This window comes from Fusarium subglutinans, assembly GCF_013396075.1.
Source record: "Fusarium subglutinans strain NRRL 66333 chromosome Unknown NRRL66333_c0000004, whole genome shotgun sequence".
In the NCBI taxonomy this organism is placed as follows: Eukaryota; Fungi; Ascomycota; class Sordariomycetes; order Hypocreales; family Nectriaceae; genus Fusarium; species Fusarium subglutinans.
Window position 1 is genome coordinate 104,130 of NW_023502067.1, and position 24,133 is coordinate 128,262.

Sequence of the window (24,133 nt, forward strand, 5' to 3'; positions counted from 1 at the left end):
TCTTTAGAGTTGAACCTTGGGCATCCTAGTTATCCCAGCCAAGTTCACAGAAACCAGACCCAGATCACTTATTCCCCTCCACTTCAAATCGAATAAGATAGACCCCTAGCCAAGACAAAACTTGCTCACCGTGGCGTGTTATCACCCCAGCTCACGTCTACTCGCAAAGACTTAAGGCTCTCGATGCCCACCTCTGTGTGTCCAGATTGTAGGATCACATCCCAACAACTATGGTTCAATCAAAACCAGTGGCTTTAGCAGCCCTCATAACACTATGTGCCACTGGCGTTCAATCCGATGGCACAGGCCTCATTGGCTGGGGAAAGACAATGTATAACCCAACCTGCTCTTTCGCCTGTCGACAAGTTATCCGAAAGCAACAACTCTCCTGTACTCCTACCGAGTCGACCGAGAATCATGGGACAGCACATAATCCCGTCACGACACCGCCCGATTGTTTTGTGGAAGACCAGGTCTTTCTTAAGACTATGGCTCTTTGTATAGACACATACTGTCCTCTCGCAGGAAATCCTTCTATGAGTCTGGTCCAAGACTATTGGGCATCGCATCTTGGAACAGGAACTATTGGAAAGTCTGACTATGTTCCGGTCATGTCGTATGAAGATGCTTTGAGTGCGGCCAGGGAAGACGAATCAATGGCTTCCCATAGCACAAATTCGACGTCTGGTCACAACAATGGTAGCCATCATAAGAAGAGGACTGGTATTTTCCCGCGCCATGGTGGCCACGATACCTCTTCTCACGAAGGCTTAGTAACTTTCAATGTGTCAAGTCCCTTGCCCGTCACCGCTGGCGGAACAGAGCCCCTCAACGAGACCAGCTTCATCGGCCCTGAGGACTGGCAACTCCAGTATAACTATCTCTTTGACTTTGAGGCCAACGAGGCTGGCCATACAACGATGACTCTCACCGTCACACTCGTGGCCATCTTCCTCCCAGCTATCATTTCTCTATTGAGATACATACCTGGTCTGACTAAGAGTCGAGGATGGTCTTACTGGCAATCATTTCTCATTGTCCCAGCGGTGTTTGGTAAGCGACACCGTGAGCCAACTGTTGCTGGTAATGTTCCCAACAGTGGGCAGGCACTCTACATCGCCTTAATCAGTACTCTCAACATCCTGCTCTGGCTCGGACCATATACAGTCCATCAACCTCAGGCTGGTTTTGCCTCCCTTAAGATGCAGACAATCAGCGTCGTGGGCAACCGGGCAGGTGACATGGCAATGGGCAACGTTGTGGCATTGTTCCTATTTTCAGCTCGCAACAATGTTCTTCTTTATTTCACGGACTGGAGCCATAGTACATATCTCCTGCTGCATAGATGGCTTGGATACTGGGCTATCTTCCATACAATCGTTCACTCTGCCATGCTTCTCGCAAACTATGTCATCCAAGGCACCTACGAAGAAGAGCTGGTACGCGAGTACTGGATTTGGGGTATTGTAGGAACAGTGGCAGTATGTGCGATATTGCCCTGCTCCCTGCTGCCAGTCAGGCAGAAGATGTACGAGTTCTTCCTTGGGTCGCACATAATCTTAGCCCTCCTCTTCCTTATTGGATACTACTACCATATCTGGTATCTTTATGAGTACAATTGGGGATACGAGATCTTTGCATTCGTGGCTGGAGGTATTTGGGGTCTCGAACATGTCGTTCGACTAGTTCGCATGGCTTGGCAAGGTAATCGAAAGGCTACCATTTCGACCATTTCAGATGTTGACGGAGAGTATATCCGAATCGAGATTGATGGAAAGCCTCTGGAGGGTGGTGTTGCGTATCTTGCTTTCCCTACACTTTCGTGGCGTTTCTGGGAGACTCACCCCTTTTCCGTCGCACATTCTGGCTCATTGACTAGTGAGAATAGCCACCAGCCATCGACAACTGGTGCCAAAGAGGAAAGCGTGGCAGTCTCACGTGGTTCTGAGACAGACGCCGAAAAGGGTGTTAATATCAACCAGAACACTTCAGTTGTTAGCGCGACTGAGGGGAGATCTACTGTATTCTATGCTCGGGTCCGAACGGGCACGACCAAGAAACTCGCATCACGGGTGTCTGGCCAGCAATCTGAAGCACTTCAACTTCGGGTGATCGTCGAAGGACCCTACCATCATTCTGGGGATATTTCACCTCAACTCTCGCACTGCAAAGACATTTTGTGTATTGCTGGAGGTATTGGCATCACAGCCTGTCTCCCATATCTTCGGCAAGGCGCTTCAGGCAATACCAAAATTTTCTGGTCGAGCCGCAAGAAAGGTCTTATCACAGCCCTAACATCAGCTCTTACTGATCTGCCAAGGAGTGTGAAGGTCGAAACGGTTGTGGGGGAGCGTTTGGATCTTAGGGGCATCTTGACCCAAGAATTGATTGGAGCGCCAGGTGATGGTGCGCTGGCGATTGTCATGTGTGGACCTCCTGGTATGGCTGATGAAGTGCGTAGAGACATTGTTGAGATTGTGAGGAGCAACGCCTTATGCCGCGCCTATGTGCTCTTAGATGAGGCCTATTCTTGGTAGTTTTGGTGGTGGTATGTCACTCAATTAAACAATCAAGATGACGATCTGCCCACTTGACGTAAATTCTACACTAGATGATCTTGAATTAGAAGTGTTCATCACTATAAGACTACGGAGTAGATGTCTTGTGTAATCAATCTTCATTTCATCAGGCCCAAGCTGGCGGGACTCAACTAGACTAGACTAGCCATTATGAGAAACGCGGACCGAGCGGATATATCTACTTGAACTCTATTCAGAGACGTTCTCGTTTCAAGATGAACTTCTAGATCAAGCTAGATTATTCTGTGTCGCATTGACCTATGTTTGACGTAAACGTCAATTTCGGCATCGATAGTTGGAAACTTTGAGTTGCACATAGTCTAGTATGAGTAGGTATGCTATGTAAAAGTTCCTCAGACCATCACCGTAAGCTATCGATGGTTGAATTTCCCATGTGGGATATTCTCGTAATCAGCATCGTATACTGACTACTCAACTGAAGCGGTCAGCATCTGCATGTCATTGGTTCTGTGGCCAGCAAGGTCACGTTGGAGATCACGAGTGCAGCGTTGACCCGAGCGAATAATTGACAAATACCAAGAGCTAGGTACTTGGTACTAAGCTAGGCCCAGAGGCACAGTTCTCACGTTTTACCCCTGGCAGCTGCATCCTTGACATCCGATGACTTGAAGCTTGGCCCTGTAGAGAAGGACAATACTACCTACGTAAGGTAGCCTGTAGGTAGGTACTAAGGTAAGGTAGGTGATGGTTTTGACATGCGGTGGCGTTAACTAGTAACAGCGCTCGCTCTGGAACCTCCTGTATGTGAGACCACCTGCCTAATGTGTATTTTTCTTTATCACAATTAGGTATTCGTGGCGTTGAATTAGTTGTAAAGCTTGGGCCCGAGTGCCCAAAACAAAAGACCACATGGCATCAAAGTATGTCTGTTCTGAAGTGTGAGTGCAAGAGTTCGTTCACTTGACATGACATGCAGATCGATTGATACATACCTATCTAGCTGAGGGAGCTGGTTAGAGTTCCCCGATACCTATAGTTAGACGTTGGATCTACAATTACCCGACCATACATACATAAAAAGCAAACAACAGAATTTTCCATTTTTCTGATGTGCATATAAGATCTGTGTTATATGCCAACAGCTGTCAGAACGACAACCAATGATCCAGAGACCCAAAGTAAAAAACGGACCGACCTCAACCAAACCTGTTGAGCCAGCTGCGAAACAAGTCAAGTTTCCAGCCCTGGCCCTGGCCCTGGCCCTGCTACTCGGCTGTGACATCCCAGCCTCTGATCGTTCAATGATAATCGACTCTTTGAGGTAAAAAGCCTCGGCTACTGTATGGATCCGCATCCGCTCCGCCCGGAAGCCAAACCTCGAATAGCCTAAGGCCCTAAAGCCCCCCCTCGGCCCCAGCGTTAGCCCCGGCAGCTTGGTCCAGAGCAGGCAATTGAATGTCAAAATCCGTGGGTTTCCCCCGAAGCCTCGACGCCATTTCCATTTCTTTAGTGCCTGTCTAGCCGTCTCTCACTGAAGCCCTCAGGCCCTTGCTCTGGAGATTTTTTTTCTTCTTCAAGCCGCTAAACTAGGGTCCCCTGGCTCTTGCATTCGACCACTGATGATGGCGTCTTCTAGCGTAACTAAGCCCTCCCATTCCCTTCTGTAAGCCATTAGCCATCACCAGGAACCCGCCGTCACGCGAGGCCCGTAGGCTCGCAAGCAAGGTACGGTATAATCCACTCTTGGGTCTTGGGCTTAACAACGAGGATCTCAAGGGTGTCAAGTTGCCCTTTACGGCTCCATGCGTGGAGGCGGGTCTACGCGGAGGCGAACGGCGAACCGTCCGTCCCTCTCTTCTATCGGCTCACTAGAGTAGAGTAGAGTAGAGTAGGTAGTTATAATCACGCTCCCTCTGCTTCTGTCACCCGCTGCCGCGGGCGTCTCTCTTCTCGATTCACGATACCAGTGACTGACTGACGGACTGACAATATGCGCAATCCACCGCCAGAGGTGATGGCCTCATGGCCCCCGCCAAATTTTGTCAACCCCGTTCATCGTGGGCCTACACTGCTCATTGTCGAGGTCACTATCATGTCTGTGGCCATCCTGACACTCATGGCCCGTTTGTACGTCCGTATATTCAAGGTCAACAAGCATGGGCTCGATGACTGGCTGATGCTGGCTGCCATGGTAAATATCCCTCCCAACTCAACCCAACCCCAACCTCGGCTGCATGTGCAACCGACGATGATCATCTCCAATGCTGACTTGTGGGACTTGCAGGTGTTTGGTATTGGTGTCACTGTCTGTGTCATTCTTGCAGCTCAGCTCTACGGCTGGAATATCCATGTCTGGGATCTCAAGAAGTCTCAGGCGGAAAATGGTCGAAAGGTTTCACTCGCGGCCCAGACACTCTTTCTGTTTTCCTCGGGCCTGGCAAAGAACTCCATCCTCGTGTCATATCTCCGTATTGCCCCGGCCAAATCTTGGCTTCGTCGTTTGACTTATGCCTCACTGATTCTTGTCACCTCACTCATCTTCATTTTCCTTATTGTTCTTTGGACACAATGCAACCCAACCTCTGCATACTGGAAGCTGGACGGAGGTGACAGCTGCCGTCCTGAAGGACCCAGTGTACTGTAAGTCACTATTTCGAGTTGTTCCTGATAATCACTAACGATATACCTTTTAGGAGCCAAGCCATTACCACTGTCATCACTGATCTCCTTGTCTGCGCCCTTCCTCTACAAACACTCTTCCACCTAAAACTACCTTTCTCCCAGCGAATGGCCCTCATTGTCGTCTTCTCTCTCGGCCTCATCGTTGTCTTCGCGGCCTCTATGCGCGCATACTATACCCATTATGTTACCGACGAAACCTACGATGTCACCTGGCAGGGCTTCCACCTTTGGATCTGGACAGCCGTAGAGGCCAACCTTGGAGTTATCTGCGGCAGCATACCAGCACTTCGACCCCTATTCCGAAACATGTTCCGATCCAAGAGCAGCAGCTACTACAACAAGACGAACTCTCACGCTTATCCACCCGGCACAGCTCCAGGAGTTGTCACAGTCGTCACCAGCCCCAAGAAGAACTCGCGAAACTGGACCGATAGTTTACAAAGAAGCTCCAAGGGGGTGAGGATACAAGACGACCATATCGATATTGAAGGAGGATACAACGATGCTAGACGACAGAAGAGCTCAGATAGCGGAGCGTCGTCACTCGAGATGGACACGTGGCCACCAAGACCACAGCCTAGATCTTGGCCTACAAATTGACGAGGTATGATAATTTGACATAGTTTGGCGTTCTTGAGACTTGCTGGGTGGGATTTGGATAAGCTTTGCGAAGCAGGAATGGGCATCATGGATGAAGGTCTACTACTTTACTAGACACCAAAAAAGGATTCAAACAGAACTTTGCTCAACTGAGCACGACATGATTAAAAACCTTTCGTGTTGACCATATATTGATTCCCCTCACAAAACTGAATGGCATCCTCTTATCCCGTCGAGTGCAGAGAAGACAGGTTTACCCGTAACGAAGAAAGGCAACTTGTTCTGGAATTTATTAGCCGCAAACTTCCATTCTCGAGCCAATTGACATTCCACGACCACGTGAATTTCCATTAGCTGAAAGTCAAATTACATGGGCAAAGCTTGATTGTATTAGACCTCAAGCCCGCAAATGCCAAGCCTTCGGAGATTTTGTCCTTGTAGCGATGTGATGGGGTTAGGTTAGTACCTAAGTAGGGACCTTGTGAAGACAGCCTAGGTAGGTCAGGTTAGTAGTTATTCCCGGCTATACCCTCTGCGCTGGCAACACGAGATCAAATAATTCAGTATGATAAATGGGTGAATAGATGCTTGGCATCATACGACATGTGAATCAAACAGTGACATCAAACCTAAAACTACTGACGTTTTGTACGTACATGATCTCATGTTGAGCTCCAACCCCGCCTACTCCATTCATCCCCACTCCGTCCGCCCCGTGCCGTCCGGCTTCAGCTCCGGATCCTACATATCTATTCTCGACCGAGTACGTATGACACAATGTGAATGAGCATTGAGTGTCAGTAGAGGAGCCAGAAAGGGCGTATATGTCCAATTATGACCTAAAATAATGCTGACATCATCTTGACAAAGGATTGATTATTGCATGCATTAAGAGGTTGGCTCCCAAGGAAGGGATGGACCCCACTCCTCCGCAGCCGATCCCGCATCCCGCTCCGATGCAGGTGAGCTGAACTGAGCTTCCTTCCTTCCTTCCTTGAGACCGCCGTATTTATGTAACATCGTCTCTCTAACGACTCTATCTCTCCTCACTTTCATCTTCTAACTCTCACATCAACACCTAAATAAGCACCATCGCCATGTCTCAGCCAGAACCCAAGCGTGTCAAAACTGATGACGATGCTCCCTATGAGCTCATCTACTGGCCAGTCATTCCCGGTCGCGGCGAATTCGTCCGTCTAGTGTTCGAAGAAGCTGGTGTCCCTTACTCAGACGTTGCGCAGAACATAGAGAAGGGCATGAACGCAGTCAAGAGTCTTACTTCTGCAGACAACATCGGCGATGAGCATAACCCACCTGCTCTAGCTCCCCCAGCCCTCAAGCACGGCGATCTTCTCATTTCTCAGACGCCCAATATTCTTCTGTATGTCGCTCCAAGGGTCGGCCTGGCGCCCAAAGAAGGAAACGGCGTGTATCATCTCAATGAAATTGTTTTGACGATCCTGGATGGTCTTGTAAATGAACTCCATGATACTCATCACCCTATCGCCATTGGTCTCTACTACGAGGACCAGAAGGAGGAGTCCAAGAAAAAGTCCGAGTATTTCATCAAGGAGCGCCTCCCCAAGTATTTCAAGTACATGCAGCGAGTGCTTGACGCCAAAACCAGCGGTGAGGGCCCATGGTTATATGGCGACAGCTTGACCTACGCAGACCTCGTACTTTTCCAGGTGAGTGACACTTCCACGATGACCAACAAGTTCTTCCCCGAGTCGCTAACAACCCTCCAGGCTGTCGATGGCACCAAGTTTGCCTTTCCCAAGTCTACCGAAGCATTGAATAAGTCTGGTGAATACGACGGCGTTTTCAAGTTGTATGATGCTGTCAAGGAGAGGCCAAACATCAGCAAATATCTTCAGAGTGACAGGCGCAGGAAGTACTCCGAGGGAATTTGGCGACACTACCCCGAGCTGGAAGAGTAATAATAGCCTAAGGTTCAAAGATTCACTCCCCAGACAGAAAATTTAGCCCGTGACATTCACGTCGAAGAAGTCCAAAATGGTAGCATGCTTTTATTGCCTAAAGAAACTCCAGAATGCTACTATAATACCCAAGTTACCATTCCTTTTTCCCAGCCCAAAAGTGTATTGTAAGACCTCCCGGTTTATAATGTGTTCATAAATCATGATCGATGCCCATAATATCCTGTATCAATGCTGTCATGCCTGACTTGGATATTATCTTTCCTCCGCTGGGACATCGAGGGATCAACGCCCAGCGTATGATCATCCCACTCTACAGCAGGCCTCTTCTCACCCGTTCGCGTCGTCAGCTTTCCATACAAATATGTCCCTCCCAATTCTCGAATACGCTGCTTGCGTTCCTCCCCGTCCATGTCCGCCATACCACTGAAGTGATCTACCATATTGCTCTCGCTCACGTAGTACATAGCTCCAGCAATGGAGCGAGGATCTACTGGCATATCAGGCCAACGGACAATGAAGCTGAGGAGTATGGTGATTGCCATCAGAGCCAGAATGCCAACAGAAAGTCGTGCGCAGATATCGTGGGAGACTCGTACTTGTGATAGCGAGTAAGGGATGTTAGCAAGAAGAATTGGCATAAACTCGGAGAAGATGGCCATTAGAGCGACCAGACCGGGAAATATTTGTCCATGCTTGATCGCAGACCAGAAACCAGAGAAAGGATTCGTAGGTCTCGTGAGCAAAACTGAGTTGGATGCTGACTGGGGACCATGCGACATGACCTGATATGGCACAACCATAGCGATAGCTGTTTCGAGTCAGCTTCAACCGAATTAGGATGCTTCAAAGAGAACTTACTGATAAAGAAGGCGGTCCAGCTAAAGGAGATAATAACTCCAAAGGCGGCAAACAAGAATCGAACACCAAAAGTCTGGCTGTTCATGAAGTTCTTGAAGGAAGATGACTTGTCGAGTGTAAGATGGTAGTATAGCAGAAACACCATTAACCCAACCAGGAACAGCAGAAATACTAAACGCCAGGCGAGACCGAGCATGAGAAATGGGTTCCTTCGCCCCTTTGCGACTGCCTGCGTGTCCACAGAACTCGACTCTGAGAGCGGATGATTATGCTGAAGGTTCTCCCTGGCATCGTCGTAGAGAACAATGCCATACTCAGTCCGGCCTGCACGGTTCTCGAAGAATCCAAACCCGTATCGCTTCTCTGCCATCTCTTTTTCGATTCTTCGCTCAGAGTCTTGCTGCGGTCTGATATCTCTGTTTGAAGCCAGCGATGCAACTCCTGCAACACTCCAGGGGTTTGCATACACCCCAGTGTGGAAATTTCGAAGGAAGAAGAGCAGACCGCAGAGCAGTAAGACCATCAGACCTAAAACTGCAAGGAGGATGCGTGACGATAGTGGTGAGACACCCAGGGCCGGAGCACAACCCTCATAAGCGTTGATTTTGCACTGGCCGTGCATCTTGAAACCGACTGCTTCGACTGCTAGAGGCGTCAGAAGCGCTGAGAACGAGACGATCAGCATCGTGATGAAAGGTACTGGGTGACCATCGACAAGACCATTGAAAGGCTCTACAATTCCTGCCCAGCCACCAAAGTGAAGGTTCATCGACTCTGGTCCCATAGCACCGTCGACCCGGTTCAAAGCGTGGAAGGGCTGAAAGAGTTGGGCGTTGTAGTCGATGACTCGTGCAGGTATTGACAGCATAACTGCAAGGATGGGAGGAAGAAATTTGCCCAGGAAGTACTTTCCAGCATCGAGCTCATACACTGTTACCACGGTCTTGACCACTCCCCCGGTTGCTCCAGCTTCTGATGCATCATCGGTGCCCGTGGGGGCAATTGTGGTGGTCTTTTCGTAGGTTTTTGTTTTCCCTTTGATTGTCGATATTATCGTCGAAGAAGCTGTTCGTGCAGATGTTATCGTCTTGAGTTTGTCGGTTGACTTGGTAGATATGATTGTCGTAGGTACAGCAGACTTGGTAATTGTTGCTAGCGATGCGGCCTTGGTTGAGATTACTTGGTTAGTCGTGAGCAGTCCGTCAACTCCAGTCTCAACGATGTCAACTGTGGTCTCAAAAGCGTCGATCTCGCTGACAAATGTTTCGCCTTCCTGAGAAACAACTACCCCGACCGTCTCGATATCCTTGACCTTGGTGACATAGGTTGTCGGGTCCAGCTTCTCGACTTTCTTCACGGTGTGGTCGTCTTCGACAGTCACGACATTAATAACAGTGGGCTTCGCCTTTTCTGTCAGCTTAGGCTTGCCAATAGGCTTCTGGTCTGTGTAGACAGAAGTGATAGTGATTTTGCCATATGAGACATAGGTGCTCGCTGATGCCGTCGTTTCTCCAACGCTTTCGTATTGAGTAGGAGCCGCCTCGGTGATGACATGCGACAGAGTCTTTGTTTCGCCATCTTCTACGATAGTGGTGTAGATAGTCTCGGTCCTATCTCCCTCCAGAGTAGACGTGTATGTGGTCACCGCACCGGGAAGAGAGTAAGCCTGGGTAATCGTTATAGCCTCTGTGTAACTGATAGTGCCAGGCGCAGCGGAGTCGGAGTCGGAGCCAGAGGGATAGACGACCGAGTAGCCCACACTGATACTTGTGAAAACGGATTTTGTTGCCTCTCCCGGCCTGGTAGTGACGACCTCGGTGACGACCTTTGTTGGGATCACGGTATAGTCTACGCTCGTCATGGTAGAACCATCCTTTACCGTTGTTGTAAGGTCCCAGTGCGTACTGTATTCTGTGGTCTCAATCGTGGTGGTGTATTTACCTGTCGTGCCTGGTACAGTAACAACAGTAGACACGTCGCTCACGATGTAAGTTGTCGCGAGTATTGTTTGTCTTGCAACTTCAGGAGTCATTACCGCATCGTCCCGTGGGAAATTCGGGTTGACATTGTTGCTTCTCTTGTGGATGATCTTTGCTGTCCCATCTGAGTTGGGCATTTTTATCAGTGCCCAGATGACTAGTCCCATGACAGCCAGGAGAAAGGCGACCTGGCCGATGATAAAGTACCATCTTAAAGCTGTAGGGCGATAAAAGGTCCTTTTCTTGCCGGAGGGGAATTTCTCTGAACTGGTGTCCCAAGATACATCGTCTGTGACTTGGGGCTCGTAGCGCACGTTGACGCCAGCCTGGTGAGAGTACATGGCGATGGTGACTCTGGAACCCTACTTTGGGACAAAGTAAGGAGTGAATAGACTATTGTCGAGACATGGAGGAAATAAGTCACTATTTACTGCGAAAATCAATCGAGAATGGAGGGAAAGAATAGAACAGAACAGACAATAACTATAGGCTCCCACTTATTACCAAGGGCAGCCCAGCCTCAAGATATTATATGCATATCTAAAAACAGACCAACAACACCTAAGTTAGCACAGCCCAGTAGGACTCAAGGACCCCCAATGGTAATCGTTTACCGCTGCGAATATAAAACAGAGTGGCGCCCACCCAGGTATAGGGCTGAATCCCGTAGCAGGGGTTGATCCTCTCTGGCCTTTGCCATTGGGCCTAGCATGAGACAAAGCTGCGAAGCTAAGGATCGAGAACAAGGATGCGGCTGAGGTGAGCAGAGGGTGCCAAGCCAAGAATATCCACCAACTGCCGGACGGACGCTCCTCAATTGGGAGCCTGGGAGCCTCCTTTCATTGTCGTGACCATTGAGAGCAACTTCAATGTCGCGAATAAGACCATCAAGGAACTTGTTGTCCTCAGCGAGGCTGCAAGAGTTGCCTCATCATCCCCACACCAAATGGCCGGCTGCATCTTTAGGCAGGTCTCTATACTGTGCACAACAATTTGCTATACCCATCGCTCCATCGTAATCCGCCCATGATAGCGATCATCAATACTAGAGCCGTCACAACACTGGCCGTGCCATAAATCCATGCACTTCGCCGCCTCAGAGTGCTAAGTTCAGCAACCCACGTCGAAATGGTCGTCAAACATCCACAGAAACCATCTTCCATGCCCTCCAGCACCTGGCAACCGATGACTCCGCCAACCGGCACGTGTGCGAGATCCCATGACATGCCCAAGATCACAGTACCAAATACATTAGCAGTAAATGTTCCCAGAGGAAATGTTTTCATCTTTCCGTTGAGGTAGAGCGACAGGTAGAAGCGTAGTAAACAGCCCAATGGCCCAAAGATCAGCGCGAAGAGGGCTTGACCACGCCAGGCATTATGTGGTGGGAATATGGCGAGAAGTACTGCACCAAGCCAGCAGCCCAAGCCCAGAAACACACCCAAAGGATCAAGTACCCGTCGGCTCAACGAGAAGGGAATTGATGGCGTGACGCGCTCAAGGCCAATAGCCAGGTGGGCACCTAGGAACAAGCCAGAAAGTGACAACGATACAGTGGTGATGATGACAGCTAGCATCGCCATGAAGGAATAGCCCCCATTGCGACTCGTCGGCGACTCTGACCACCCAGGCGTCTTCAGTTCATTAGACAAGGCCAAGAATACGTCCTTGATGAAACTCGAAAAAGTCGTGAAGCTCCCACAGAAGCCCGTTGCCATTCCGATGTACAGAGGAATCGTCTTCTTAGTCGCAAGATGCGCTCGCTTTGCCGCGTCCAAGTCTGCCCCCACCTGCTGACTTGAGCCAGATCCATTTGCTTCATCGTTTTGCTTTTTCTTGGCCCGCTTGATAGCTTCGTCGTAGGTCGGAGTTCCCCACTCGTTGCGGAACAGCTTGCGATCCTCGGCAAGAAATCCCATAACAAGACTTCCACTAAAATTGGCCCATATCGTGTTGAAGATAACGGGAGTGCCGCTGTAGCGCGTCAACGCAGTTAGGCCCAGACGCGCTAGTACTCCAAGTATCGCGAATAGCACGAGATACGAATGCGTGTAAAGGCTTGTGAGCAATTCTGACGTTTTCTTCTGTGCTGCGTCTTGCGGTATAGGCTCTGGTTCGACGGGGGTATCAGACCGGACAAAGTTGGCGTGTCCTCGCGGTTGGCCTTGGGTAGGACATGGCGAGAGCTCTTGTAGCGGAGGAACAGGTTCTGTCTCGTCGAGGTTGCTATAATCTTGTGGAACGTCGTATGTACCGGAATCGATTCGCTCTGCCCGCGTTGCCAATTGAGCTGTTGTTTTGGTTGTTTCGCCAGGGGTCTCCCTTTGAATCGGTTGCTCAGTTATGTCGCCCAACTCAGCATAGTCGTCTGGCGCATTGTGCGTCCCAGAACTCGATTGTTGCTTTTGAGCGGCCGAATCGTCAGCCATGGTTTGATCGTTGCGTTTTCGTCGAGGAGCCAGTCACTTCAAGTCAGAGATTGCAACATGCTAGACTATGGCGACGCAGTTTGTGGTAACGAGTCATTTTATTTGGACGGAACAAGTTCTTGCTGCTGTTAAATTACGATGTCTAAGGTTTATTAATGATATAGTTTGTGGCTAGATTCGTCGGATATGACGGCATTAAAGGAAAGAAACATCCCGAGCTCGCTCTGCCACAAAGAGATAGAGATAGTTAGGTGACTGGCGTTTTGATTTCCATATTGTGGAGGCGTTTTGCTGTGGAGTCACTTGAGTTGAGTCGAGAGGAGGAGAGCAGAGAGCAAGGGTTGGCTAGGTTGGATATATAGGTAAGAAAAGAGATAACAAGAGCAAGACACGGGCGATAACTAGAGGAAACAGCACGATAGATAGATAGTTTGCATCTTGGCCAATAGCATCCAATTGATGCCCGAGCAAGTATTTGTTAACAACAAGCATGAATATCTAAAAATGTTGAGTCCTCACCGCGTTTCAATGTAGCTCCTAACTATCGCTGACAGCGGTGAGCTCCGTCTTATCTTATCGCACCCCGCCGCCATCCTCCGAGCATTCCCCTGTAGCTTAAGCTCTAACCCCGCCGACATACGCTACCGCCCGCCTCGACTATCATTGATTGTCCTTGTGATCTCTCTTGGAACGACGATTGGACTGGGTATCCAATCTCACGTAGTACCAACAAACTGATAAACAGGTACGGATACTGTACCAACTGTACAGCTAAGCACAGTTACAGGTACTGACAGGTACGGTACAGTCAGTCAGTGCTTAACGTACGTGTCTCCAAGCAAAATACCTTACCTTACCTTACCTTACTTACCTGACACTGCTTGCTCACATACAAAACCCCCCTCCCTCTCCTGTTTCTTTCTGTTTCTTTCTCTCTTCTCCTTCTTCTTCTCTCCTTGGCTTCGTCCCAGCATCTCATCTCGTCTTGTGATGCTTCATCGTCTCCTCGTAGATTCTTTACTTTTGTGAAATAATACGTGCATTCGTACTTGACTCATAATGTCTTCGTTGCCTTCAAACGTCCATGTCTCTCAGCACCCGTGTCTACGGGCAAAGCTGAGCCAGCTTCGCTCAAAGACAAACGGTCCTAGAGACGTCAAATCACTGATTCATGAGATCTCTCTGATTGTCTCTTGTGAAGCTCTCGCCTCGTCTTTGGAAGCCACAGAAGGGACTCAGGTATGAAGCATAATAGAATTGGTGCTTTCGAAGCCTCACTAACCATGATCAGGATGAGACGCCTTTGGGCTTCCAGTTCACTTCCACAACAGTGCAGCCAAGTACCATGTGCCTGGTTCCCATTCTGCGATCAGGTCTTGGAATGGTAGACGGTTAGTTCAGTCGCTGCTTCACTCATACTGTCTAAACTGACCTCTCCAGCCGTGCAAACCATGCTCCCTATCCCAATTCCTGTTCATCATCTGGGCATGTACCGTGAGCCTTCAACTCTCGACCCAGTCGAGTACTACAACAATCTTCCCCAGCAAGTCCCGGGTGACTCCTCCAGTGGCAATGCTAGTAGTCTTGCTATCGTGGTCGATCCTGTTATTGCAACCGGTGGAACCTGCGCCGCCGCCATCCAGACCCTTCGTGAATGGGGCGCAAAGAGAATCATTGTTCTTGCCGTTATTGGAGCTGACGAGGGTGTTCAGAGAGTCGCTGCCGAGTGGCCCGAGGGATGCGAGGTTTGGATTGCTGCAGTGGACAAAGAGTTGACCAAGGATGGTATGCTGAAGCCTGGTCTGGGAGATGTTGGTGATAGGCTGTTCTTAACTATCGGCAAATGAGTGCACTTTACGGGCTTTGGGCGTTGTATTCTCATCGCATTAACACATAGTTTAGATAGTATACATCATAAGAACCCCATATTCCTCAAGCAATCATAAACTGCTCCTCGTCAACTAATGTGCTCTCGTTCCAGCACTCGTCAATCCATTTCCCTGTCACTAATCTTGGTTGCACGCGCCTTGAACTCAGTTCTTTTCGTGCCATATCAGCGGCCTCTCCCACTTGCATCGGGTCGTCGCCCTCGATCACCACATGTGTCACAGACAGATCATTGGTGTCATCTGTAACATTCCCCCCGCCGTACTTGACAAGGTGCTTTAGCCTCGAAATCTTGTTGTCGCCAGCTTCCACGGCATGAAACAGCACTACGCAACGTCGGAAGGTAAAGCTCCTCAATCGTCCCAAGTCTTTCCCATGTTCCTCAAGCTGTTGGAGAAATTCATCCTTGTCAAAGTGCGTGCCGTCCTCAATCTTAGGGATGTCGCGCATTAGCTCTCTGAGTTCTTCGATGGAAAGATCCCGCGCGTAGCTGTCCCCAAACTGATCTGTGTTATCTTCTGCCGCTCGCTGTAATTCATCAGTAGCGTGAAACAGATGCGAAGGTTCAAATGGCAAAAGAAACGCCCCCAATTCCTGCTCGAGACAGTCTCTTATCCATTTGGGGCGAATAATGTCAACGGCCCCTCCTTTAATGAGGCTCGCCACCTTCACCACCTTCTTGTCGGCTATCAGGACCATGTTTGTCCCTGGCAAGGCTCGTTGTACGACTGTGCCGCCATTCTCCTTGATGATGGCTTCAAGCTGGGTCTTGGTCTTTTTATAAGGCCGGAGCGCTTCTGAAAGCACGCAAAAGTCCAGTCCCTTGAAAAGGTTTGTCGTTACTCCCTTGAACTCGGGTACAATCGCGTCTTCTCCAGCAATGATCAGCTCTCTCTTCACTCGCTTGGGATTGCGCCGCTTCCTGTCCTCAACCGTCATCGCCTTCTCCTTTGACTCTTCATCAACTCGCTCCTTCAACTCCTGGAACTCTTCAAGGGAGAGGGCTGTATCCCAAGTTCGGTCCAGTCGAAGTCTTCTGAATCGCGGGAATCTTAGTGTGAAGCCTCTAGCAAATTGATCTGAAGGCCCAACACTGGCTGCTTTCACAGAAACGACAACAGAGTCTTTGGGTCGGATCCAGACATCTGGTCTCTCATACTGTCTAAGCTCTCCTCCTCCAAGTTCGATGTACTTTGATGGCGGATTCTTCTGGTCCCATTCGATCCATTTGCCTTCTGTTCGATGCCGAATCTCCGCATAGTCTTCTGCACGGAAACCGCCACCGACTTTGAAGAAGCTGAAACATTTCTCCGGATCGGCGCCAGCTTGGATGTGATTCTGGGTAACACGCAGCCCACACAGAAAGCTTGATAGCATACCACCTCGTTTCCCTGAACCATAATAGCCACCAATAATGACACAGTCGAGGGACTCGCCAAACTCGGACATGTATTCGGGTTTGACCTTGAGCCAGTCATCATTTCGACTATTGAGACGGTACATAGATCGCGGGTTCTTCAGCACAAGGCCTTCAGAAGCATTAGCGACAACCTCACGGAGAAGAGGCTCGATTGCGTCGGCACTCGTTGCCTTAGCGTAACTATGAATTTCCAGTCGGCGATGAACAGATTTGATAGCCTTTTCCAAAGCCCGATGTCGATCACGTAGGGTATATTGAGTCAGAGGTTTGTTGTTCAGGTAAAGGATATCAAAAACTCGGAACAATGGCCTGTGGCCTGCTGAGTCTGTGTCAGACTTATTCTTCTGTTCCGAAAGCGCAGCTGTTTTGAGGGTGCCAAAAGGCACTATCTTGTCGACACCCATATCCCAGGTGATCATTTCGCCGTCCAAGATCAAGTTCTTCACTCCAGATGCAAACGCGTTTTTCAAATGTCTAGTTAGACTTGAGTTTTCGTCTTGAAGACCATCGCCATAGAGATAGGTGTAATCTTTGGCTTTCCGTGACCAGAAACAGAACCTTTTACCGCCAGGGTGGCTCTTGTCTTGGACCATATGGACTTGCATACGCTCACCGTCCAACTTTTCCTCGATCCAGAATTCGGTGTCTTCCTCGGTTGGTCGCAGAAGAGCGATCATTTTTTCAAATGATGAAGGCATCTGAAATTGTGCGAGCTGTGGTTGGAAACATTGCATCAAGGCAACACCAGTCTCCTCCTGCTCAAGGCGGGTTTCTGGGTCATGCAGCTCCCAGCAAACACGTCTTAGACTTGAGGACACACTGAATAGAGCATCTCCGTCTGGATGCCACAAGTCAAGGAAAGTCTTCTCCGTGGCCCCGACTTTCATCTGCTTGAGGACGATCCGGATGAGCCACATGAGCTCCTCTGAATTCATGCGATTGTAGAAAGTCTCAAAGACTCGCAGGTTCTCTGCCTCTCCTGTTGAAGCAGCGAGCTTATCAAGCTGCTCATTGACTTCTGCAATGGTCATATTCCCAACCTCGGTGCGCATTGGCCTCTTTGAGATGACTTCAAAGCATCGTCCTGCGAAGTCGCCCGCCAAGCGCGAGGCAGTTGTCTGACCTGGTAGCTTCCAATGCAACAGGTTGTAGCCATCCTCGGAATTTTTGTCGATTTTCATAAGCTTGACGAGCAACTTTCCAATTGTGTTTTCTTTGAGCCCATATACTCCACGGTCACGGTCTTTGTCTGGCAGGATCAGGCGCAAAGCGGGATAGAAATCAGGACCAACTTCTTTGCGCCATCGAGTGATGAAGCGCTCTATAATGTGCCGACGCTGTTCATGAGGAGAAAGCTTGTTCACACCGCGGAATCCTTTTCTAGGGCCTGCACCAGTGGCATTCTGCTTCTTGTTCTCATTGAGGGGGTTGAAGACTTCTCGAAACAGTTCAGAGAAGATGAGCGTCTTTGAGTGATTCTTTGGACGATTCGGAAACCTTGGGCAGGGTCAGTATGTATGAGGATAGAATTTTTGACGGATGATGAATTGCTCACTTTTCCTCAATCTCTTCGCGAGTCATGCCCACGATGCCATATTGGATGTCGTCTTCATGCTGTGCCTCATCAGTTTGCGACATGATGTTTTGTTTACTCTAGTTGTAAGCTGGGGCGGTTGCAAAGTAGCGATGTATGGAGAAAGCAGTCTCGAAACTGCGACGATGATTATGAAGAAGAAGTGCGCAACAAATCATCGAAATGGGATGCGTGATGTTTCTCTCAAACAAAGAGTTCTGCCATTTTCTTTGTTCAACTGCTCAAGTCAGATTAACGTGGGCGTGAATGAGCTACCTTACCTATGCCCGGTCTGCGCAGGAGCTCCAACTGGGGCGTTGGCGGTTGCTGCCTGTAACTTCACCAGGCTACAGAGGCAATTGAGGGCCCGAGCTTACTTATCTAACTACCCTGTACTTCTCGTTATGTCAGCAACTGAAGCGTCTATCAACATGATCACAACAGAGGAGATGGAACATTGAAGTGTGATTTGCTACGCCTTATTAACTTAAATGGAAAGACAGGATCTTCTGAAAGCTACACATGACGTTGAGTATTAGATAGGTACTTTTCAGAGTGGGTTTCTTCTTTGATGATAATTTCTGGAGAGGGCCATCAAGAAAAGTCTAATAAGAGAAGGTAAGGTAATCAATGAGTTTCGATAATACTAGAAAAGGGTTGATAAACAGCATGTACGGAGTAAATCTCTGTTATATTCATAAGTTTGGAAGCGTCTGACTTTGATTTGTGGTTGACTTCTTAAAAGGTGGTCTATTGTCAGTCTTTCAGTATCGAATTTGGTACTCTGCAGTCAAGATCGTGACCTATTAGTGCAGTGCTACTGGCTGCTTTTCCAGAACCTTGCATTTTGTAAATAAACTGCGTTAAGAAATGATTCGGTGGTCCTTGCGGTCACTGAGACTGACTATTGTTTCGGGTCTCTTAGAGACTCATGATCAATCATTTCTCGCGTACACAAATAATTAAATGAGGCCGCATTCGACATTGATTACCTATTCTGTGTTGTTCTATGCCGAGACGGAAAAATGTGGATAAGAAGCTTGTTATTAAAGCTTGGCCTTGGAGTATGAGATTGCTCATCGGCGATTGGCGTGGAGATTTATCGTGAAAGACCTCAGGACGTCATTCATGATGGCATTCTTCCATGGACCAGGGACGGGTAATCGGCTTCAGCCCCTCAAAGTCTGGACCTTTAGAACACACTAAATTAATAAATGGCCAGGTTATTTAACGGTGGCTGCGATATACGAGTTGAATGGTTGAATCCAATGCTCCAGGCCAGGCCATTGAGAAACAACCCCCTACTCCCCTAAACCGACCACTGAAATTGGTGCCGACGGGCTGAACTTCCCCTGCATCGCGACGCCGCGGCGCATCCATCCATCCATGAGGAATCGAGCACCCTTGAATTTATTTTTATGTGAGTCTTAGGTAACTCGAACTGGATCTGATCCTTTTCATTCCTCTCTCTCTCAGCTGAGCTGGTAGTTAGGCTTTCTACAGCTTTGAAGGTTACTTTTATTCTACGCGCTCCTTCGACTGGCTGCAATACATGCATACCTAGGTACCTACCTTACTCTACTTAATTCTCGCGCCTTTTGCAGGGCATCCTCCCATCAATCCAATGTCAAAATCACGAGACTTCGCTGTCCCAGCGGAGGACGATAACGCAATGCAGCCTCAGGACGATATAGAGCAGAGCAGTCGCCAAAGCCATTCTTCAAACACCAATGTATCTGACGAGAAGGATCAGCATGTCCGCTACAACCTCACCCTCAACACGCAGAACCTCTCCCCGCCCAAGGCCGAGCCTATGCGGCCAGTGCGTTCCGACACAGAGGTCCATCGCGAAATGACATTCTCGCCCTCGATATTGCGACGCCGGATGACTCGCGCCCCAACATTCAAGACGGTGGAGGATTACGATGAGTTCGACACTGCATTTGGCGATCGCCCTGGTTGGCAGCCTGGCTCCGAACCTGGCTATGACCCAAAGCTTCCTGACGGAGGTCATGCTTCGATGCCTGCTCTTCAAGCACACTGTGAGATTTCTGTAATCGACTTTTCGCAAGATAAAATGGTTAAGCGCCACTTCGATAATGTGAATTTCATCGACTTCCTTGAACAGCCAAAGGAAGAATGGGCCAAATGCCGATGGATCAACGTCAATGGACTCAGTTGGGATGTTATTCAAGCAATTGGCAACCACAAGGGTCTTCACAAGCTTGCGCTGGAGGACATGATGCAGATTAGGAATCGGACAAAGGCTGATTGGTATCCCAACCACGCTTTCATCGTCATGACCCTGCAGAAACTTGTCCACCTCGTAGACGATGAAGATGACACAACCAGCACCAGCAGCACATACTCTAGCAAGACGCTCGGCGCTTTGAGAGGCTCAGTGAGGCAGCTTTGGAAGACTCGCAGAGCAGCCGACCCCGAGAAGGACTTTCAGACCTCGCTACAGCCACAGGACCCTATGACAGCAGACCTGCAAGAGACGGGCATGATAAGGACATTGCAGCGTTATCACGCCTCGGGAAATGAGGCACGCACAGAATTCATGGAGAGCCATTCATCCCTGACTCCATATCAGATGGCAGTGTCGGCAGAGCAGGTCTCTATATTTCTAACATCAGATAACACGGTCATCTCTTTCTTCGAGGTCTCGGCGGGAGACATTGAGCGGCCCATTGTCACCCGTCTGAGTACCCCAGGCACTATTCTTCGCGAGTCCAATGACGCATCCTTGTTATGTCAGGGCATTATCGACGCTATCATCGACCTCGCCATACCTTTGACCTCTATTTACACAGACATCATTGCCGATATTGAGCTAGATGTGCTCACATCGCCAAGTATCAGTCAAAGCAAAAAGCTATACATATGCATTAGCGAGATCAACAAAATGCTGAGCTTCCTCAACCCTATTGACAACTTGGTCAATGTGCTGCGGGATCACAAGACACACATGACCCACGACCAAGCCATGCAGGCACTGGAGAACCCTTCAACTGGTGTTATTGTCACTCCCATGACCCACACATACCTAGGCGATGTGCTCGATCACTGTATTATGATAACTGAAGCTCTACAACAGCTCAAACAATCATCCGACAACCTCATCAACCTTATCTTCAACACCATATCGGCCCATCAGAATGAATCGATGAAGCAGCTTACCACTGTGACCATCATCTTCCTTCCTTTGACGTTCATAACAGGATTTTTCGGGCAGAACTTTGCGGAAGAGGGATTCCCCGAAATCCACCATGGTATTTGGTATTTGTAAGTGTTTATTTTATCCAATGTTCAGGGGATACGAGAAACTTGGGACCTCTATCCTAAATCACGAGAAGACTTGAGATAAATCTGGGATAACTTAGTCCACCCTGAGACTAATTATTCTGGCACCTTGATCAAGAGTCAGAAGTCTTCTTGCTCCCTCGCGCTTGTTTTCTTGGGACGGGCTGTTTACAGCGCAATACTTTTAAAGTAATGCACAATACTAACAACATTTTAGCTGGGCCTGCGCCGTTCCGACTGTTGTAGCGACCATCTTGATTCTCATGAGAGAGATGATTTACAACTGGCTGGTGCGAGTCGTGCAACGAAGACACATCCTTACACTTAGGAAAAAGAAGAAGCGGTCCAAGCAGCAAAAGATCAAGCTTAAGGTGTGATGAATACGCTGCGGGCAGGTAGGAGTACTCAAGGCCTTTATTCCAAAAGACAACAAGACTAATGGAATTTAGCATCAGCTTAGGGAGCTTTTTTGATGGGCTCGTTTTTGGCGGCCTGTTATGAAGCCCGAGATGCTTTTCCTCTCCAAGGGCTGCTTATGAAGTTGAACAGCGGGAACATTTGCATTAGTGATACCCAAGTATTGGCAAAGGAGTGAGCGTGATTTATCTATGAGTGCAGTGAATTTGAGAATAGCATATATGAACAACTTTACCAAGCATATTGGCCCTTTACAGAAGGTGTAAAAAGGCTGAGAACAAAGCAAGCTATAATGAAGTGGCCTATGTAGATTTATGCATCAAAGAAAGATGTGTTCTTGAGTGAATTCTTAATAGTGTTATAGATATCTCTATATGAAGTTGAGATTAGACTTGATGGATATAGATAGTAGAACGTATACCTTCCAGGTCTCCGTCTTTACACTGCATACGACGAGGGTGCTAACGTCGTATCTCACAGCCACAACATCCCCCTTTCCATATCTGGCATTATCCCCTCCTTTTTAAAACGGTAACCCAAGGTAGGTACTCGGAGTTACCAGAGCGCAACGGGTCAGACTTGAGCATTCTTTGACAGAGAAGGGACAGGGCCAATCCAGTCAACTCTCTTCCTTGAGGTGCACCAATACCCCTCAGAAGATGTTGTACGAAACGGAGGAGGTCTAGTACTGGCTCTGCATGCGTAAGTCAACAGTTTTGATTCAAGCGTCCATCAGCAAGCAATGAAAGTAACTCATGGCGCATCATAAGGTTGTATGATATAGTTAAAAGACTGAGGGTATACATATCAAAATACGACCAACTCCTGACAGCTTTGGCAGTTGTCATCCCTTCCGTGCGCCGCACTCATAGAAATACATCCTTCACCTTCAGCTTGAGCTAGACCTTCTAATTTGGCTTAATTTATCGTACAAACGCTCTCTCTTAACCTTGCCTGTTGCCCGGGTGGTAGAAATAAGGATATCCAGGAACCATGATAGAAGGGCATTCGAACCACCATCGCGGGCAACAAACGCCATGTGTCAGAATTATTCGTGTGTTGTGCCAGCCAGCAACACAATGATCGGGGAGAGTAAAGGGGAGCTCGCTCAGACCCTGTGTTGTCCAGGCATCTGGATCATTGATTCGGTGGATTTCTTGGTATACTCGGGGGCAGGATGTTTCGAAAAGGAGTTGGCCATAACATCCGCAAAGATTTAGAAATAAAACGTAACCACACATGTGGGCTATTGAAAACTCGTTCTGGGGGCCCCGTTGAGTAGCATGAGTGAGCCCAGAGAACGAGAAGCATAACGATGGTCCTGGTGGCTGAGCTTGAGGCAAGTCGTTTGAGTCTCAGGACATATCATGGTCAGCATCTTCGGATTGTCGGTAGAGATGAAGAGTGGTGGTTTGTCGTTCGTGGTTCGGACGCCGGCTGCGAACCTTCTGATTGTTTAAACAGTTTGCGCTTCTGCTCGGTTTGAGGGTCATTGTTAGTACCAGGCTCATGTGTAGCAACTTGCCCCTAACGAACTGTTTGACAGCCGCTCACTTATGCCGAAAGCAACGTGCAGCTAGTTACTCCGCGCATGAATAGCGAGGCACAAACCATTCTGTGGCACCAACCTGTCATTCTTGATCCGCCAAGACTGAATCTGACATGTCGGTCTATGGACCAAGAGATTCTCAGTTCTGTTGGCTGTTTAGTATGACCACTCGGCCATTAACGAGCGGGAGGAAACATTATAGCATGAGAACGTCGTTCTCGAAGGGTGAGATGAAATACGATGGCCTTTGGCCTAATCTTGCTATGAATTCACAGTACATTGTACAATGAAGTCGGGTGAAGTACATGCTCGGCTCAGGCTTATACCAGTCCAATAAGCTTGAAATTTGAGTTATCGTATTGGACGGGTCGTCGCGAGCCGTCACCGCCTGTTGAAACAACGGTACGGAAGTCGGGTCTACTTCTTTATTTAAAGATGGATCTGTTGGATGCCCCGGTGAAAGTGAGGGTCGTGAAGATGCGAGTCTGTAGAGGTTTTGTAGAGAGAGTTTCTTTCATATAGGTAGAGTTCGACCACCTATAGCCAGTAGATAAACACATGTGAAGAGAGAGTCAAATGCATATTTGGAGACCACCCAGAAAAGAGTAAACCCCCATGATCTCAATTACCTTAAAATTATGCTCGCGTGGTCAAGATAAGATCTCACCATTGGTTATCTTCTCCAAAAACCGATTATCAGTGAGCAATAGACCTTCATCCCGCTCCACCCACGTGAACCACTGATGTCACCCGGTCCACCGCTGATGGAACTGTAAGCCCCCTGTAACAAGCTCTGAAGCTACCCCCGCATAGCTCCAACTCGTAGTGTCGCATAACCAAATCGCCCATCCAACCATTTTCTGTCGATTGTCTTGTCTTGTTGCACCTTGCACAACCCAACACTCTCCCTTCTTCTTACGCGGCCAGATACCGTACAATGGTTTGTCTCT

General features: G+C 48.7%; 8 protein-coding genes across 8 annotated transcripts; 5 read left to right on the forward strand and 3 right to left on the reverse strand.

Moving 5' to 3' along the window:
- Positions 1-230: 230 nt before the first annotated feature.
- Positions 231-2,537, forward strand: FSUBG_863 (FRE1-ferric (and cupric) reductase; the record flags this gene model as incomplete). Its single annotated transcript, XM_036687056.1, has 1 exon — positions 231-2,537. The coding sequence occupies one exon, from the start codon at positions 231-233 to the stop codon at positions 2,535-2,537; it is 2,307 nt and encodes a 768-aa protein (XP_036543449.1).
- A 1,993-nt stretch (positions 2,538-4,530) lies between these two features.
- On the forward strand, positions 4,531-5,822 carry FSUBG_864 (uncharacterized protein; the record flags this gene model as incomplete). The annotated part of the gene is made up of 2 exons (XM_036687067.1): positions 4,531-5,180; positions 5,234-5,822. The coding sequence occupies 2 exons, from the start codon at positions 4,531-4,533 to the stop codon at positions 5,820-5,822; spliced, it is 1,239 nt and encodes a 412-aa protein (XP_036543450.1).
- A 1,097-nt stretch (positions 5,823-6,919) lies between these two features.
- Positions 6,920-7,762, forward strand: FSUBG_865 (glutathione S-transferase; the record flags this gene model as incomplete). Its single annotated transcript, XM_036687078.1, has 1 exon — positions 6,920-7,762. The coding sequence occupies one exon, from the start codon at positions 6,920-6,922 to the stop codon at positions 7,760-7,762; it is 843 nt and encodes a 280-aa protein (XP_036543451.1).
- A 200-nt stretch (positions 7,763-7,962) lies between these two features.
- FSUBG_866 (uncharacterized protein) lies at positions 7,963-10,943 on the reverse strand (the record flags this gene model as incomplete). Its single annotated transcript, XM_036687089.1, has 2 exons — positions 7,963-8,573; positions 8,624-10,943. 2 exons carry the CDS (start codon positions 10,941-10,943, stop codon positions 7,963-7,965), a joined length of 2,931 nt encoding a protein of 976 aa, XP_036543452.1.
- Positions 10,944-11,576: 633 nt separating this feature from the next.
- On the reverse strand, positions 11,577-13,031 carry FSUBG_867 (chromosome condensation; the record flags this gene model as incomplete). Its single annotated transcript, XM_036687100.1, has 1 exon — positions 11,577-13,031. One exon carries the CDS (start codon positions 13,029-13,031, stop codon positions 11,577-11,579), a length of 1,455 nt encoding a protein of 484 aa, XP_036543453.1.
- A 1,059-nt stretch (positions 13,032-14,090) lies between these two features.
- On the forward strand, positions 14,091-14,878 carry FSUBG_868 (uracil phosphoribosyltransferase; the record flags this gene model as incomplete). Its single annotated transcript, XM_036687111.1, has 3 exons — positions 14,091-14,270; positions 14,323-14,422; positions 14,472-14,878. 3 exons carry the CDS (start codon positions 14,091-14,093, stop codon positions 14,876-14,878), a joined length of 687 nt encoding a protein of 228 aa, XP_036543454.1.
- Positions 14,879-14,963: 85 nt separating this feature from the next.
- On the reverse strand, positions 14,964-17,976 carry FSUBG_869 (DNA ligase 4; the record flags this gene model as incomplete). The annotated part of the gene is made up of 2 exons (XM_036687121.1): positions 14,964-17,835; positions 17,894-17,976. 2 exons carry the CDS (start codon positions 17,974-17,976, stop codon positions 14,964-14,966), a joined length of 2,955 nt encoding a protein of 984 aa, XP_036543455.1.
- Positions 17,977-19,535: 1,559 nt separating this feature from the next.
- FSUBG_870 (Mg2 transporter like) lies at positions 19,536-21,594 on the forward strand (the record flags this gene model as incomplete). The annotated part of the gene is made up of 2 exons (XM_036687133.1): positions 19,536-21,199; positions 21,435-21,594. 2 exons carry the CDS (start codon positions 19,536-19,538, stop codon positions 21,592-21,594), a joined length of 1,824 nt encoding a protein of 607 aa, XP_036543456.1.
- Positions 21,595-24,133: the final 2,539 nt, after the last annotated feature.